A 16,104-nucleotide genomic window follows, 5' to 3' on the forward strand; every position below is an offset into this window, starting at 1 on the left:
CAAAAATGAGAAAAAGAAAACGGACTGGGACTTCTCTGGTGGTCCAGTGGTAAAGAATCCACCTTCCAATGCAGGGGATGTGGGTCGGTCCCTGGTCAGGGAACTAAGATCCCACATGCCACGGGGCAACTAAGCCTGCTTGCCGCAACTACTGAGCCCGCGCGTCACAACTAGAGAGTACGTGTGCCACAACTACTGAGCCTGCGTGCCGCAACTAAGACCCAATGCAGCCAAATAAATAAAATATCAAAAATTAAAAAAGAAAGAAAATGGATTGACAAAATTCTTATAACTTTAATATGCTTTAATTTGTAGAGAAACAGATGAGGGGGGTAGGGAGAATGGAATACAATATGGGAAAGACAGATAAGACAGACAAAGCATCCATTCTGAAAGAAAATCTAATAAAATTCTCCACAGGTACTTTGTAACATAAAATAACAATATGAATTTATTAAAAGAGATCAAACATGAAAAATGAGATTGCAGAGCTAAGGAGACAAACTATAACATCATTACAAATCTAAAAATAAATCAAAAAAATGGAAAGAAATTGAATAGTCTAAGACCAAATAAACAATTGGCAACATTATTACTGCAGAGCCCAAAGCAAATACTATAAACCCTCATTTGTAAACAAAGTTAAAATTCACAAATGAGAGGTTGGGGAGTAGAGGCAAGAGGGAAGGTAAGAAGTCCTGGCCCCTCCATCTCACACCGACTAATTAATGCAGAAACAATAACACGGCTCTAACTTCTGTACCTTTTTTATGATTATTTTTCTTTGAATGATCTTTTAGTAACTACTATCTTCTATAATAAATACTTATTTTAAGGTATTTCCTTAAATTTTACTTGAGATTTTGTTCTCATAAATTCAAATAAAATTTAAAATTATTACCTTAACTGAAAAATTGTCTGATTCCACTCCTGTCAAAAGTTCTCTCTCCCCCTCATAACTTCCCATCTATTCATTCAGCTACCGCCCCTCCATCCATCCTTCTATTTGGATATATACAAAGATGTCGGGAATGATAATCACCAAAGTTAAAAAGCAATGGTTATCTTTAGGCAACTGAAGTGATTTCTTGCTTCTTTTTCTTTCTTATTTTCTTCTTTATTTCTACTTTCTTATTACTTAGACATATATCCTTTTGTTTAAATAATAAAAAATAAAGTCACTGCTCTTAAAACTTAGTTAATTTGAATGAGGAATAACCTAAAGGCTTTCTGTCCTTCCTACCCTCTAAAATCAAGGGCTGGGTCCTCAATACTAAGCAAGATCTTGAGACAACAAACTTGGTGAAGCTTACGAGTCTATGAAATAAATAATAAGTAGAACACAGACACTAACCAGTGTCTTCAGGATGAGAAAAACGTACTTTACGGGTCACTCTTATGTACCCTCCTAGAGCTCTCACTTACTTTCTGTGTTTTTTAAGGAACCACAGGTGAGTTTTGGTTCTGAAGCCTCTGCTCATCCAATGCTAAGACACTCAGCTAGGATTCTGTCACCGTCTCCATACAAACAATCCGAGACGTCCCCCCCTTAATGCTCCACAGTTGCTCAGTTTCGTGCACAACGATCGACCAATAGCTTAAGATCCACACCACCGAGTTCTAAGATTCTCAGCCGACCACACTCCCAGCTCAGCCCTCAAACATGCAGAGAAGAGATAAATGAGACAGACCTACTAACAGGCACAAAACAAAACTCAACTGTCACTAACCTTGTAAAGTATTAGTTAGATCAGAGTATACTGCCTAGATATAAACTCACTTATAAGCAAGCCAGCGCCATGGCTCAAAATGTAAAGTTTTTAAACATGAAATCCCGCAGGAACAACAGCTGGGCCCAGGCCAATTTTTAAAACTGCACTGGCTCTACAAGCAGATAATTATCTCCATTATCCCCGTGAGGCTCATGATAATAGCTACAAGGAAATACTTAGGCTGGAGCCTGCTGAGGAAGCCATTCCTGCTTCTAGCAGCAGAATTAACTCCAAAGCCACCGCGTGTCTCTAATGCGAACAATAAGGTAGTCCTCAGAGGTTAAAACTTTCATTATTACTTCACATTCTGTGTGCTTTCTTTCTTTCTTTTAAGAGAATACATTTACAGTCTGGATTCCCTGTTACCTGTAAAACTTTTCGATTTCGTTGTGAAGACTATACTTTTAGCATGAGGCCTCACGTCAGAAATAGCTTTGGCCCAAGAACGAAACAAGTCAAAATAACCATTCACAGTTTTCTTTTTCTTACTAAGTTTTATCCAGTATATTTTTATATACTCAAAGTGTGTACAAGGAAAGTTATAAGCACATCTCAAAAGTAAACATAAGCATTCTCATCAATAATAATTTGAGTTTTACTTTTACTGTGATGTCTGGAAAGCTTGTCAAGGTTAAGGAAGTGATGGTATGAACGAAGCAAGGGTGTGTTTGCAGTTACCGTGCAAAAAGCCTGAAGTCAATTTTAGACTCTTTGCTCTTCTGCTCAAAGAAACCAAGTGTGATTGCAGGAGGTCTGTCCTCTCCAAGCCCCTCTGAGCGTCAGAGGGCCCAGGCTAACCTGGACTTGCACACGTACTCTAATGTAGTAACTCAGCCATTAACCAAGCCCCCCGCTACCTTCGCTCACAGGCCATTACATTACCCTCCAGTTTGCTTTCTGTTTCCTCCCCAGAAAGATACTGTTTCATTTTGCCCTCCATCGTTATCTACCAGCATCACCTGTCCTTGGACAAACTGAACAGTGTCAATATGGATCCCAGAAGCCCGGAGTTTCTGATACACCTCTAATTTTAAACTCAGTTACTAATAAACCTCTTTTTATTTTATAGTTTAATATGTTTAATAAATACCCTTTTAAGCAAACATCTCTCCATGTTAAAATATTTTGCTTAATGAAAAAAGTGATAAAACACAAACGTTTTTGACAGGTTTTTTTTTTTTTTTTTTTAAGTTAAAAACTCTAGTATCCTGTTTGAAAAAGAAGCTTCATTTAATATCCTAATTACTGGCCATCAAGCTTTTTCTTATGAATAAGTTTTTTTTTTTAAGGTAAAAAATGTTTCGATTGTCTTACATCCTAGAAGGATTATCTCGTGCACCCATCTTGCTTTGGAGATGAATGCTCTTAGCATCAAGGGCAACACACACTGACTGCTAGATAAGCACTTTATCTGTGACTTCCCTCTCCTGGCTCCCGCTTAAGAATTCTCTCTCCATCTCCCAGCAAATACTCAAGGACATCCATTTTGGCAGAGCATGCATCTGAAATAAAGCAATATAAAAAAATCTCTGGCTTACATCTCTGGAGAACTTGGGTTAAGTTGTCTTGCATCGTTTCCCTACACGTGGGAAGAGTATGTTCATTTGTTTCACGGATCATGTTCTTCAAGTTTTCAAGAACTCGCATTTCTCGAAGACCACGTTTTTCCTATTAAAAGAAAGTAAACGGCTAGTACATATTATGTCTTAAATCTTAGTAATTACTTTCTGGGATTTCCACCCAGGTTTTGGTTATGTTATTACTTACTACTGAAATGTACACAGCCTCCTTCTAATTATTTGGCAATAAATGAGGTCACAACCTGGAGGCATTTTTTTAAATTATGAAATGCTTCAAAAGTTGCAATGTAATATTTTTATACCTATGTTTAAAAATGGGCATGAGAAATACTAAAAGAACAAGAAGAGACCTAGACTCCATGCATTTCAACTGTGGCAAAGAAAGAAATGGTCTGGTTTTAAATTTTATTTTGTTGTTCTTACCATCATAAAGCTTCTATTATTATGCTCTGTATTTTTCATCTGATTCCACTTTTCTCAACTAAAAATGTGTGGTAAAAGTAATAGTATGTGCGTACTTCCCTGTACAGAAAAGAGTTAACACTGAGTGCCTGAGACCTCCTCCTTACAAAGGCCTGCCTGCAGGGTTGGCCTTTGGCTGGGGGCTGGGAACTTGAGCAGGAAACAGCTCCCATGGAGGTATAAGACACCTCTTTCCTTCTGGGAGTCTGGAATTTTGATACGTGCTAGGCAGAGGGTGCCTACTTGTCCAGTCCCCAATAAGAACCATGGACCCCCAGGTTCAGACGAGCTTCCCTGGGAGACAGTATTTCATGCGTGTTGTCACAACTCACTGCTGGGGGCATTCTTGGAAGTTTCTGCCTGGCTTCCTGTAGACGTCTCCCCATGCACCTGTTCCCTTGGCTGATTTTGCTCCGCATCCTTTTGCCATAATAGAGTTCAGCCACCAGTACAACCACATGCTGAGTCCTGTGAGTGAATCAGTGAACCTGGGGGTGGTCTTGGGGACCTCCAGCCCATCCCCCCTTCTGAAAGCTGAGCTTAAACCACCCTTCCACTTGGGTGGGCTAGACTTAGTGACCTGTTTCCAAAGAATAGAGCAGGGAATGAGAAAAATATTAACTTTACAGTGGAGTCAATGAAGGTGACCTCATCAGTGATGTCATGGTGACAGCACGCACCTCCCAATGTAATGTGACAAGAAGGGCACTTTAACCTCTCTGGTACTCTTTCCCAAAGCCCATAAACCCAGTCTAATCTTAGGAAAAACAGCAGACAAACCCAGATTGGGGGACATTCTACAGGATACTGGCCAGGACTCAAGACTGTCAAGATCAAGAAAAACAAGGAAAGACTGAGAAACTGTCACAGACCAAAGAGGACTAGAGAGACATGACAATTAAATGCAGTGTGGTGCCCTGGATTACATCCGAGAACAGGAAGAGGACTGCAATGGAAAAACTGGTGAAATCCAAATAAAGTCTGGTGTTTCATTAGCAGTAATGTATCAATGTCAGTTTCTTAGTTTTTACCAATGTAGTGTGGTAATTAATGTAAAACATTAACAACGGGAGGGGACTTCCCTGGTGGCGCAGTGGTTAAGAATCCACCTGCCAATGCAGGGGACACATTCGAGCCCTGGTCCGGGAAGGTCCCACATGCCGTGGAGCAACTAAGCCTGTGCGCCACAACTACTGAAGCCCGTGCACCTAGAGCCCGTGCTCCGCAACAAGAGAAACCACCACAATGAGAAGCCCTCACACCACAATGAAGAGTAGCCCCCGCTCACCGCAACTAGAGAAAGCCCACGCGCAGCAACTAACACCCAATGCAACCTAAATAAATAAATAAGTAAACAAACAAAACAGAACAATGGGGGGGTGAGGGGTATAGGAGACCTCTGTACTACCTTAGTAACTTTACTGTAAATCTTAAAATAATACAAGACGAAAAGTTTACTTAAAAAAGGGTGGTAAACTTGATTGTAAGGAAATAATGTTAGTTACTGGGGGTTTTGTTTTGAACCATTCTTATGGAGCAGCTGTGGTCAGATTTTTACTTGAATTTTTCCATAATAAAAAATTTTAAACTTATACAAAAGTTGAGAGAGAATGAAAGAATGAATCTTCATGTACTCATCACCAAGCTTCAACTTGTGGCTGACTTTGTTCCCCCTGTAACACTCCGTACAGCCCCCTACCCACAATCCTAGATTCTTTTAAAGCAATATTTCAACATCTACCTTTAAAAAACAAGGACTCCTCTTAAAAAAAAAAAAAAAAAAGAATGAAACCACAGCGCCCTTCCCCTCCCCCATATCCTCCTTCCCCTGCCCCCACCCGCCCACCCACTCACTCACTCTCCCTTTCTCAACAATTCTTCAATACTAAATATCAACGAAGTATTCACATTACCTCAAATATCCCAATGTTTCCTTCTATCCCCCAGTTCGTTTAGACCAAACTCTAAATAAGATTCATACACTGCAATTGGTTAATATGTTTCCTAAATCTTTTTTAATCTACAGATTCCCTTCCATTTTTTTTCCCGCCTTGCAATTTGTGGAAAAAAAGTGAGTCATCTGTTCTGCACAGTTTCCCACAATCTGTTTTTTAACTGAATGAATCCTAATGGTGTGATTTAAGATATCCTTTTGTCTCTTCTCTTTCCTGTAAATTAGTAGTTAGAACTACAGGCTTGATCAGATTCACAGTTTTGTTTTGTTTTTTGTTTGCAAGCATATTTCAGAGGTAGAGATTGGTTCAAGATGGCAGAGTAGAAGGACGTGTGCTCGCTCCTTCTTGCGAGAACACTGGAATCACAACTAACAGCTGAACAATCATCAATAGGAAGACACTGGAACTCACCAAAAAAGATACCCCACATCCAAAGACAAAGGAGAAGCCGCAATGAGATGGTAGGAGGGGCGCAATCACAATAAAATCAAATCCCATGACCACTGGGTGGGTGACTCACAAACTGGAGAACACTTATACTGAAGAAGTCCACCCACTGGAGTGAAGGTTCTGAGCCCCACATCAGGCTTCCCAACCTGGAGGTCCGGCAACAGGAGGAGAAATTCCCAGAGAATCAGAGTTTGAAGGATAGTGGGATTTGATTGCAGTAGTTCGACAGGACTGGGGGCAACAGAGACTCCACTCTTGGAGGGCACACACAAAGTAGTGTACGCATCAGGATCCAGAAGCAGTGACCCCATAGGAGACTGAACCAAACCTACCTGCTAGTGTTGGCAGGTCTCCTGCAGAGGCAGGGGGTGGCTGTGGCTCACCATGGGAACAAGGACACTGGCAGCAGAAGTTCTAGGAAGTACTCATTGGCATGAGCCCTCCCAGAGTCCACCATTAGCCCCAACAAAGAGCGGGGTAGGCTCCAGTGCTGGGTTGCCTCAGGCCAAACAACCAACAGGGAGGGAACCCAGCCCCACCCATCAGCAGACAAGCAGATTAAAGTTTTACTGAGCTCTGCCCACCAGAGCAACACCCAGCTCTACCCACCACCAGTCCCTCCCATCAGGAAGCTGGCACAAGCCTCTTAGATAGCTTCATCCACCAGAGGGCAGACAGTAGAAGCAAGAAGAACTACACTCCTGCAGCCTGTGGAACGAAAACCACATTCACAGAAAGACAGACAAATTGAAAAGGCAGAGGACTTTGTACCAGATGAAGGACAAGATAAAACCCCAGAAAAACAACTAAATGAAGTGGAGATAGGCAATCTTCCAGAAAAAGAATTCAGAATAATGATAGTGAAGATGATCCAGGACCTCCAAAGGAGGATGGAGGAAAAGATTGAGAAGATGCAAGAAATGTTTAACAAAGACCTAGAAGAATTAAACAACAAACACCTAGAAGAATTAAAGAACAAACAAACAGAGATGAACAATACAGTAACTGAAATGAAAAATACACTAGACGGAATCAATAGCAGAATAACTGAGGCAGAAGAACGGATAAGTGACCTGGAAGACAGAACGCTGGAATTCACTGCTGCGGAACAAAATAAAGTAAAATGAATGAAAAGAAATGAAGACAGCCTAGGAGACCTCTGGGACAACACTAAATGCACCAATGTTCACATTATATGGGTCCCAGAAGGAGAGGAGAGAGAGAAAGGACCCAAGAAAATATATGAAGAGATTACAGTCGAAACCTTCCCTAACATGAGAAAGGAAATAGCCACCCAAGTCCAGGAAACGCAGAGTCTCAGGCAAGATAAACCCAAGGAGAAACACGCCAAGACACACAGTAATCAAATAGACAAAAATTAAAGACAAAGAAAAATTATTAAAAGCAACAAGGGAAAAACAACAAATAACATACAAGGGAACTCCCATATGGTTAATAGCTGATTTCTCAACAGAAACTCTACAATCCAGAAGGGGGTGGCACGATATATTTAAAGTGATGAAAGAGAAGAACCTACGACCAAGATTACTCTACCCGGCAAGGATCTCATTCAGATTAGACGGAGAAATCAAAAGCTCTACAGACAAGCAAAAGCTAAGAGAATTCAGCACCACCTAACCAGCTCTACAACAAATGCTAAAGGAACTTCTCTAAGTGGGAGACACAAGAGAAGAAAAGGACCTACAAAAACAAACCCAAAACAATTAAGAAAATGGTCATAGGAACATACATATCGATAATTACCTTAAATACGAATGGATTAAGTGCTCCAAACCAAAAGACACAAGCCGGCTGAATGGATACAAAAACAAGACCCACATATATACTGTCTACAAGAGACCCACTTCAGACCTAGGGACACATACAGACTGAAAGTGAGGGGATGGAAAAAGATATCCCATGCAAATGGAAATCAAAAGAAAGCTGAAGTAGCAATACTCAAATCAGATAAAATAGACTTTAAAATAAAGAATGTTACAAGAGACAAGGAAGGACACTATATAATGATCAAGCGATCAATCCAAGAAGAAGATAGAACAATTATAAATATATATATATATATATATATATATATATATATATATATAAATATATATGCATCCAACATAGGAGCACCTCAATACATAAGGTAAATGCTAACAGCTATAAAAAAGGAAATCGACAGTAACACAATAATAGGGGGACTTTAACACCTCACTTACACCAATGGACAGATCATCCAGACAGAATATTAATAAGGAAACCAAGCTTTAAATGACACACTAGACCAGATAGATTTAATTTATATTTATAGGACATTCCATCCAAAAACAGCACATTACACTTTCTTCTCAAGTACGCACAGAACATTCTCCAGGATAGATCACTTCTTGGGTCACAAATCAAGCCTCAGTAAATTTAGGAAAATTGAAATCATATCAAGCATCTTTTCTGGCCACAACGCTATGAGATTAGAAATGAATGACAGGGAAAAAAACGTAAAAAACACAAACACATGGAGGCTAAACAATACGTTACTAAAAAACCAAGAGATCACTGAAGAAATCAAAGAGGAAATCAAAAAATACCTAGAGACAAATGACAATGAAAACACGATGATCCAAAACCTATGGGATGCAGCAAAAGCAGTTCTAAGAAGGAAGTTTATAGCAATACAATCCTACCTCAAGAAACAAGACAAATTTCAAATAAACAATCTAAACTTACAACTAAAGCAATGAGAGAAAGAAGAACAAACAAAACCCAATGTTAGCAGAAGGAAAGAAATCATAAAGATCAGAGCAGAAATAAATGAAACAGAAACAAAGAAAACAATAGCAAAGATCAATAAAACTAAAAGCTGGTTCTTTGAGAAGATAAACAAAATTTATAAACCTTTAGCCAGACTTATCAAGAAAAAGAGGAAGAGGACTCAAATCAATAAAATCAGAAATGAAAAAGAAGTGACTACGGATACCGCAGAAATACAAAGCATCGTAAGAGACTACTACAAGCAACTCTATGCCAATAAAATGGACAACCTGGAAGAAATGGACAAATTCTTAGCAAGGTATAACCTTCCAAGACTGAACCAGGAAGTAATAGAAAATATGAACAGACCAATCACAAGTAATGAAATTGAAACTGTGATTAAATTTCCCCCAACAAACAAACGTCCAGGACCAGATGGCTTCACAGGTGAATTCTATCAAACATTTAGAAAAGAGCTAACACCCATCCTCCTCAAACTCTTCCAAAAACCTGCAGAGGAAAGAACACTCCCAAACTCATTCTACAAGGCCACCATCACCCTGATACCAAAACCAGACAAAGATACTACAAAAAAAGAAAATTACAGACCAATATCACTGATGAACATAGATGCAAAAATCCTCAACAAAATACTAGCAAACAGAAGCCAACACACATTAAAAGGATTATACACCATGATCAAGTGGGATTTATCCCAGGGATGCAAGGATTCTTCAATATATGCAAATCAATCAATGTGATACACCATATTCAACTGAAGAATAAAAACCATATGATCTACAGATGCAGAAAAAGCTTTTGACAAAATTCAACACCCATTTATGATGAAAAGTCTCCAGAAAGTGGGCATAGAGGGAACCTACCTCAATATAATAAAGGCCATATATGAGAAACCCACAGCAAACATCATTCTCAATGGTAAAAAACTGAAAGCATTTCCTCTAAGATCAGGAACAAGACAAGGATGTCCACTTTCGCCACTATTATTTAACATAGTTTTGGAAGTCCTAGCCATGGCAATCAGAGAAGAAAAAGAAATAAAAGTAATACAAATTGGAAAAGAAGTAAAACTGTCACTGTCTGTCGATGACATGATATTATACATAGATAATCGTCACGATGCCACCAGAAAACTACTAGAGCTAATCAATGAATTTGGTAAAGTTGCAGGATACAAAATTAATGCACAGAAATCTCTTGCATTCCTGTACACAACTGACAAAAGATCGGAAAGAGAAATTAAGGAAACAATCCCATTCACCATTACAACAAAAACAATAAAATACCTAGGAATAAACCTACCTAAGGAGGTAAAAGACCTGTACTCAGAAAACTATAAGACACTGATGAAAGAAATCAAAGATTACACAAACAGATGGAGAGATATACCATGTTCTTGGATTGGACGAATCAATACTGTGAAAATGACTATACTACCCAAAGCAATCTACAGATTCAATGCAATCCCTATCAAATTACCAATGGCATTTTTTACAGAACTAGAACAATAAATCTTAAAATTTGTATGGAGACACAAAAGATCCCGAATAGCCAAAGCAATCTTGAGGCAAAAAAATGGAGCTGGAGGAATCAGACTCCCTGACTTCAGACTATACTCCAAAGCTACAGTAATGAAGACATTATGGTACTGGCACAAAACCAGAAATACAGATCAATGAACAGGACAGAAAGCCCAGAGACAAACCCATGCACCTATGGTCAACTAATCTATGACAAAGGAGGCAAGGAAATACAATGGAGAAAAGACAATCTCTTCCATAAGTGGTGCTGGGAAAACTGGACAGCTACATGTAAAAGAATGAAATTAAAACAGTCCCTAACACCATACACAAAAATAAACTCAAAATGGATTAACGACCTAAATATAAGACCGGACACTTACTATAAAACTCTTAGAGGAAAACATAGGAAGAACACTCTATGACATAAATCACAGCAAGATCTTTTTTGACCCACTTCCTAGAGTAATAGAAATAAAAACAAAAATAAACAAATGGGACCCAATGAAACTTAAAAGCTTTTGCACAGCAAAGGAAACCATAAACAAGACGAAAAGACAACCCTCAGAATGGGAGAAAATATTTGCAAACGAATCAATGGACGAAGGATTAATCTCCAAAATATATAAACAGCTCATGAAGCTCAATATTAAAAAAACAAACAACCCAATCCAAAAATGGGCAGAAGACCTAAATAGACATTTCTCCAAAGAAGATATACAGATGGCCAAGAAGCACATGAAAAGCTGCTCAACAATCACTAATTATTAGAGAAATGCAAATCAAAACTACAATGAGGTATCACCTCACACCAGTTAGAATGGGCATCATCAGAAAATCTACAAACAACAAATGCTGGAGAGGGTGTGGAGAAAAGGGAACCCTCTTGCACTGTTGGTGGGAATGTAAATTGATACAGCCACTATGGAGTATGGAGGTTCCTTAAAAAACTAAAAATAGAACTACCATACGACCCAGCAATCCCACTACTGGGCATATACCCTGAGAAAACCATAATGCAAAAAGACACACGCACCCCAATGTTCACTGCAGCACTATTTACAATAGCCAGGTCATGGAAGCAACCTAAATGCTCATCGACAGACGAATGGATAAAGAAGATGTGGTACATATATACAGTGGAATATTACTCAGCCATAAAAAGGAACGAAACTGGGTCATTTGTAGAGACATGGATGGACCCAGAGTCTGTCATACAGAGTGAAGTAAGTCAGAAAGAGAAAAACAAATACCATATATTAACGCTTATATGCGGAACCTAGAAAAATGGTACAGATGAACCGGTTTGCAAGGGAGAAATTGAGACACAGACGTAGAGAACAAACGTATGGACACCAAGGGGGGAAGTGGGGAGGGGTGTGTGTGTGGTGGTGTGATGAATTGGGAGATTGGGATTGACATATATACACTAATATGTATAAAATAGATAGCTAATAAGAACCTGCTGTATAAGAAAAGTAAAATAAAATTCAAAAAAAAAAAAAAGAATATTTCAGAGGTGGGCTGTGCACTTTCAACAGGATGCTGGTAATATTCCGTCTTCATTTATCAGCAGGAATACTTCCATAAAGAGAAATTTCCCCTTGGCAACTATTTGGTTACTCTGAGATATGCTCATATGAAAGGCAGAATAAAACATTTGATTACTTCTCTTTATTCACCAGTTTCAAAAATAATGGTGTGGTTCCCTAAATTCGCTAAAGGTTTTTTTTTTGTATGTTTCCACGCATTCCTATGACTCATAGGAATATGTGAAGTTTTTAACCCATTGCAGTATTTGTCCCCACTGATGCTGAAATCATCCTATCTGTTTCCAGGGAGAGCCTATTCACCCTGGCTCTGCAACGCTGCAGTCCAAACCCCAAGGCCCCTTAGCAGCTTCTTTGCTTTCTAGTGCGACCTGATGCTCCAGGCTCTTCTCGTCCATTTCCTGACCCAGACTGGGAATCAGCAGGTCTCTAAACACCACTGGTATTTAGAGACTGAGCACTAAGGGTCAGTCATCATTTCTAGCCCTTTGAGTGGACAAGGCTAGGAAATAGGTATTTTTGTGAAAAGAAAAGAAACATCTTAAGTTCACATTCATAATCAAACTTAAATTCAGGAGACTTCCCTGGTGGCTCAGTGGTTAAGAATCCGCCTGCCAATGCAGGGGACATGGGTTCGAGCCCTAGTCCAGGAAGATCCCACATGCCGCGGAGAACTAAGCCCGTGTGCCACAACTACTGAGCCTGTGCTCTAGAGCCCGCGAGCCACAACTACTGAGACCGCGCGCCACAACTACTGAGACCGCGTGCCACAACTACTGAAGCCCGCGCGCCTAGAGCCCGCGCACCGCAACGAAGAGAAGCCCCCGCTCGCCACAACAAGAGAAAGCCTGCGCACTGAAACAAAGACGCAACACAGCCAAAAATAAATAAATGAATTTATTTAAAAAAAAAAAAAACCTTAAATTCAGGACTACAGGATTTTTAGTTACCCTCCTGTCTTTGTTTCTTTTTCAATTCTGAAAATACCAACAGAGTTACTCATTTGCTTTATCACCAAGTCAATGAAATAACGATACCAGTGCCAGAATTAACAAAATGACTACTGGAAACAATTTCAGGTTTGTTTTTTTTTTAACTTTCTGTTCTGAAGGGTATTCCACTAGAAATGTACACAGTCAAATTACTGCGTTTTAAAGTTACCTGGAAGAATTTCTCTGCGTGGCAATGCCACCATCTAGGAAAACAGGTTTGCTTTTTTACACATTACTTGATTTTTAGGGATTCCTCCTTAAAATTTAATTTTCTTTTAAATTATGTAAAATATTTACATGGCTCCCAAACTACATCTAAAAAAATATATATTCAAAAAAGTCTAGCTTCTATCACTATCTTTTGTATCCTATTCCCTCTATCACTCTCTTTAGATAATTATTTTTACATTTTTATCCTGCCATTGTCTTAACTATAAGGATATACATCCACATATATACATATGTATATGTATACACAGATGTGTATATAAACATATATGTGTGTGTATATACACATATGTATAAATATATATATATATATTTCAATTCCTTCTTAAACAGAAACATGATATTCAGACTTTTCTTATTTCACTTTGAGTCACGCTGATTCACACACACACACCCTCAACGTATATAATCTTTCTCTATGTGGTCATGCGGTCTATTTGTTCTCTCTTTTGGGTATCTCTTTCAGTATTTCAAAAAGTTGGCGTTTTTGTTCTCATGGTTATGTTTATACTAATACTTCTTACAACACCCCGGTCTCCACTCTGGCTCCTGTCTGTTGGTTCCCCACTCTAAGCAAGATTAGTATTAGGTGGTCACCTCTTCCGTCTCTAGCCTTTCCCTCTCCCTCAGAATCTAATCTGCAATAGCATCCTTTCCCTCCCAGTTAATACTGATAAGGCAACAAGTGAGGACAGTCTCCTTTTCATATGCCCTCCCCTCTCCTTCCGTTTTCTGATAGGCTGTATCTACACGGGCAGAAGACAGAGCCACTGCATGTGACCTGGTTAGGCTGTCTCCCTTATAGCCATTGTTGAGCCTTAAATTACACGTTACAGTAAGTGAATTTGTACCGTCACCTCTGTAACAGCCCATTAATGACAATAATTAATTTAAACAACAAATAGGCCCATCTGGTATGTGCTTGTTTATATGTTGATATTTTTGGCTAAGGTGTACGGTTGACACCTACTACAAAAGGAAGACTATAAACCAACATCTGTTTATTTGTTATATGAAAATTATTTCTGGGGTGAAAATTCTCAGAGCAAAGCACAGCAGCAATGAAGCTTGGTTTCTGATGTATAACACCCCATAAAATTACATATACAGTTAATTTTTCTCAAGTTGAAATTAATGACAAGTGCTCAGGTAATGTGCTTCAAGACAGTGCCTGGCACTAAATGCTTCAAAATGTTAGCAATTGTTCATAATGTTAGTACAGTCACTGTAATATTTACATTAAAGATGTAACTTGATAGTATTAGAGAGGAAATGAGAGACCGATGTAATATTTAAAATTTTCTTTCCATCACAAAATGGTCAGTCCCACAAGTTTTTTTTTCTCACAAGTTTTAAAACCGTTATCATACATACGTGAATCTATTACATGCCACATGGGATCGACTTTTTCCTGACATTTAATACTCTGACAGCTACTCTTACAACCTAACAAAAATGAGATCAGATGTCAAATGAAATTCTTGTCTGTCCTGCCTTTTAAGGGACTTTATCTTTTTATCAGTACAACTCACGTTCAGACGCAGCAATAAGAACCCTCACACCTCCTGTAACTACTGTACTTATTTTAACAATTTTTTTTGCCTCAATTTTAATCAACATTTCCTCCATTTTTTCCCTATTTCTCTAACATCTATTTTTCTTTCTCAGTTCAAGTATCAGCCCCGCTTCTGAAGATTTCCCTCCCAGCTCAGTTGGGAGTTATCTCCTCTTCTGAGATTTCAATCACTTTGTGCTTATTTTATCATAATAATTTCACCATTACAATCTGTTCTCCGCAGACTGTAAATTCCTGAAGGTAGAGACAGTTTCGTATCTATTTTCGCGCATCCAGTGTGACAGACAGCTCTGGATCCATCCCCCTCGTCTCCTCCTCTCAACACCCAAATACCACTTGGTGGTAAACCTGCGCGTAACAGACACAGCTAGCCATCGCCCACCTGCCGTCCTTTCTGCTGCATGAAGCGCACGCGCCATGGCTGGGCTCCCACAGCTACCCTGTGAGCATGAGCCTGGGGTGAGAGCAGCACGGCGGTGAGGAAGAAGCAAAAGCTGGAGGAAGAGCTGACGTCTAGGGCTGCCACACCAGCCCCAGGCTCTGGCTGCTGTGAGAGAAAAGTAAGCACTTAGGAAAGCCACTCTCCTCAGGTGTCTGTCACTAGTGACCAAACACCTTCCTTATGATACACCAAGGGATTCAGGAACCAGTCAATAAAGCAGTCAGAGACTGAAGTTTGCTGAAGATGAGTTCGTGCAGGACTGCGCAGCCCCTAAGCACTTCATAAGCGCTGACCTGCACGGCCTCCCCTCTGTCTCACACGAGAGAGGCCCCGGCGTCCTGCAGCTGGAGAGAGAACAATGCAGAAGACCATGCCTTTACTCACTGCCACAACCAGACAGGCTCACTGGAGGCGCCCTGCCGGGATCTCTGTTCATAGTATTTACTGGAATCGTGGGGAATAAAAGAGCTGTGTGCAGTTGGGAGCAAGACAGTCAACTGTCCTGAAATACTAACAAACACAAAAAGAGAGCTTAAAATATTACAAGAGAACGTCGATAATTTAAGTAATGCTGCCACCGTGTGGCACTTAGTCCCTTCTTTAAGAAAGAAAATTTTATAAAGAAAAAGATTATCGTTGCCACGTGCGTTAACCTTTAAAAATATATAAACTATAAACGAGTTTCCTTTTAAATGCTAGCCAGTTTTTCTTCAAGTGAACCACATTTAAATGACCTAGAGAAGACAAAACTTAAGGACCTACTGTGTGGCACAGGGAACCATATTCAGTATCATGTAATAGCCTG

The 16,104-nt window shown here is 39.5% G+C and overlaps 1 protein-coding gene across 3 annotated transcripts in view; it reads right to left on the minus strand.

Moving 5' to 3' along the window:
• Positions 1–16,104, minus strand: part of BLOC1S5 (biogenesis of lysosomal organelles complex 1 subunit 5) — a 42,097-nt gene that overhangs the window by 17,739 nt on the left and 8,254 nt on the right. Inside the window, exon 3 of one of the 3 annotated variants that reach the window (XM_036870030.1) lies at positions 3,311–3,440. The exons of the other annotated variants lie outside the window; for them this stretch is intronic. Within the exon in view, the coding sequence (XP_036725925.1) occupies positions 3,311–3,440 (130 nt within the window). The remainder of the gene's footprint in view (positions 1–3,310; positions 3,441–16,104) is intronic. 3 annotated transcript variants of the gene reach the window in all.

Source organism: Balaenoptera musculus, chromosome 11 (assembly GCF_009873245.2).
Source record: "Balaenoptera musculus isolate JJ_BM4_2016_0621 chromosome 11, mBalMus1.pri.v3, whole genome shotgun sequence".
Lineage (NCBI taxonomy): Eukaryota > Metazoa > Chordata > Mammalia > Artiodactyla > Balaenopteridae > Balaenoptera > Balaenoptera musculus.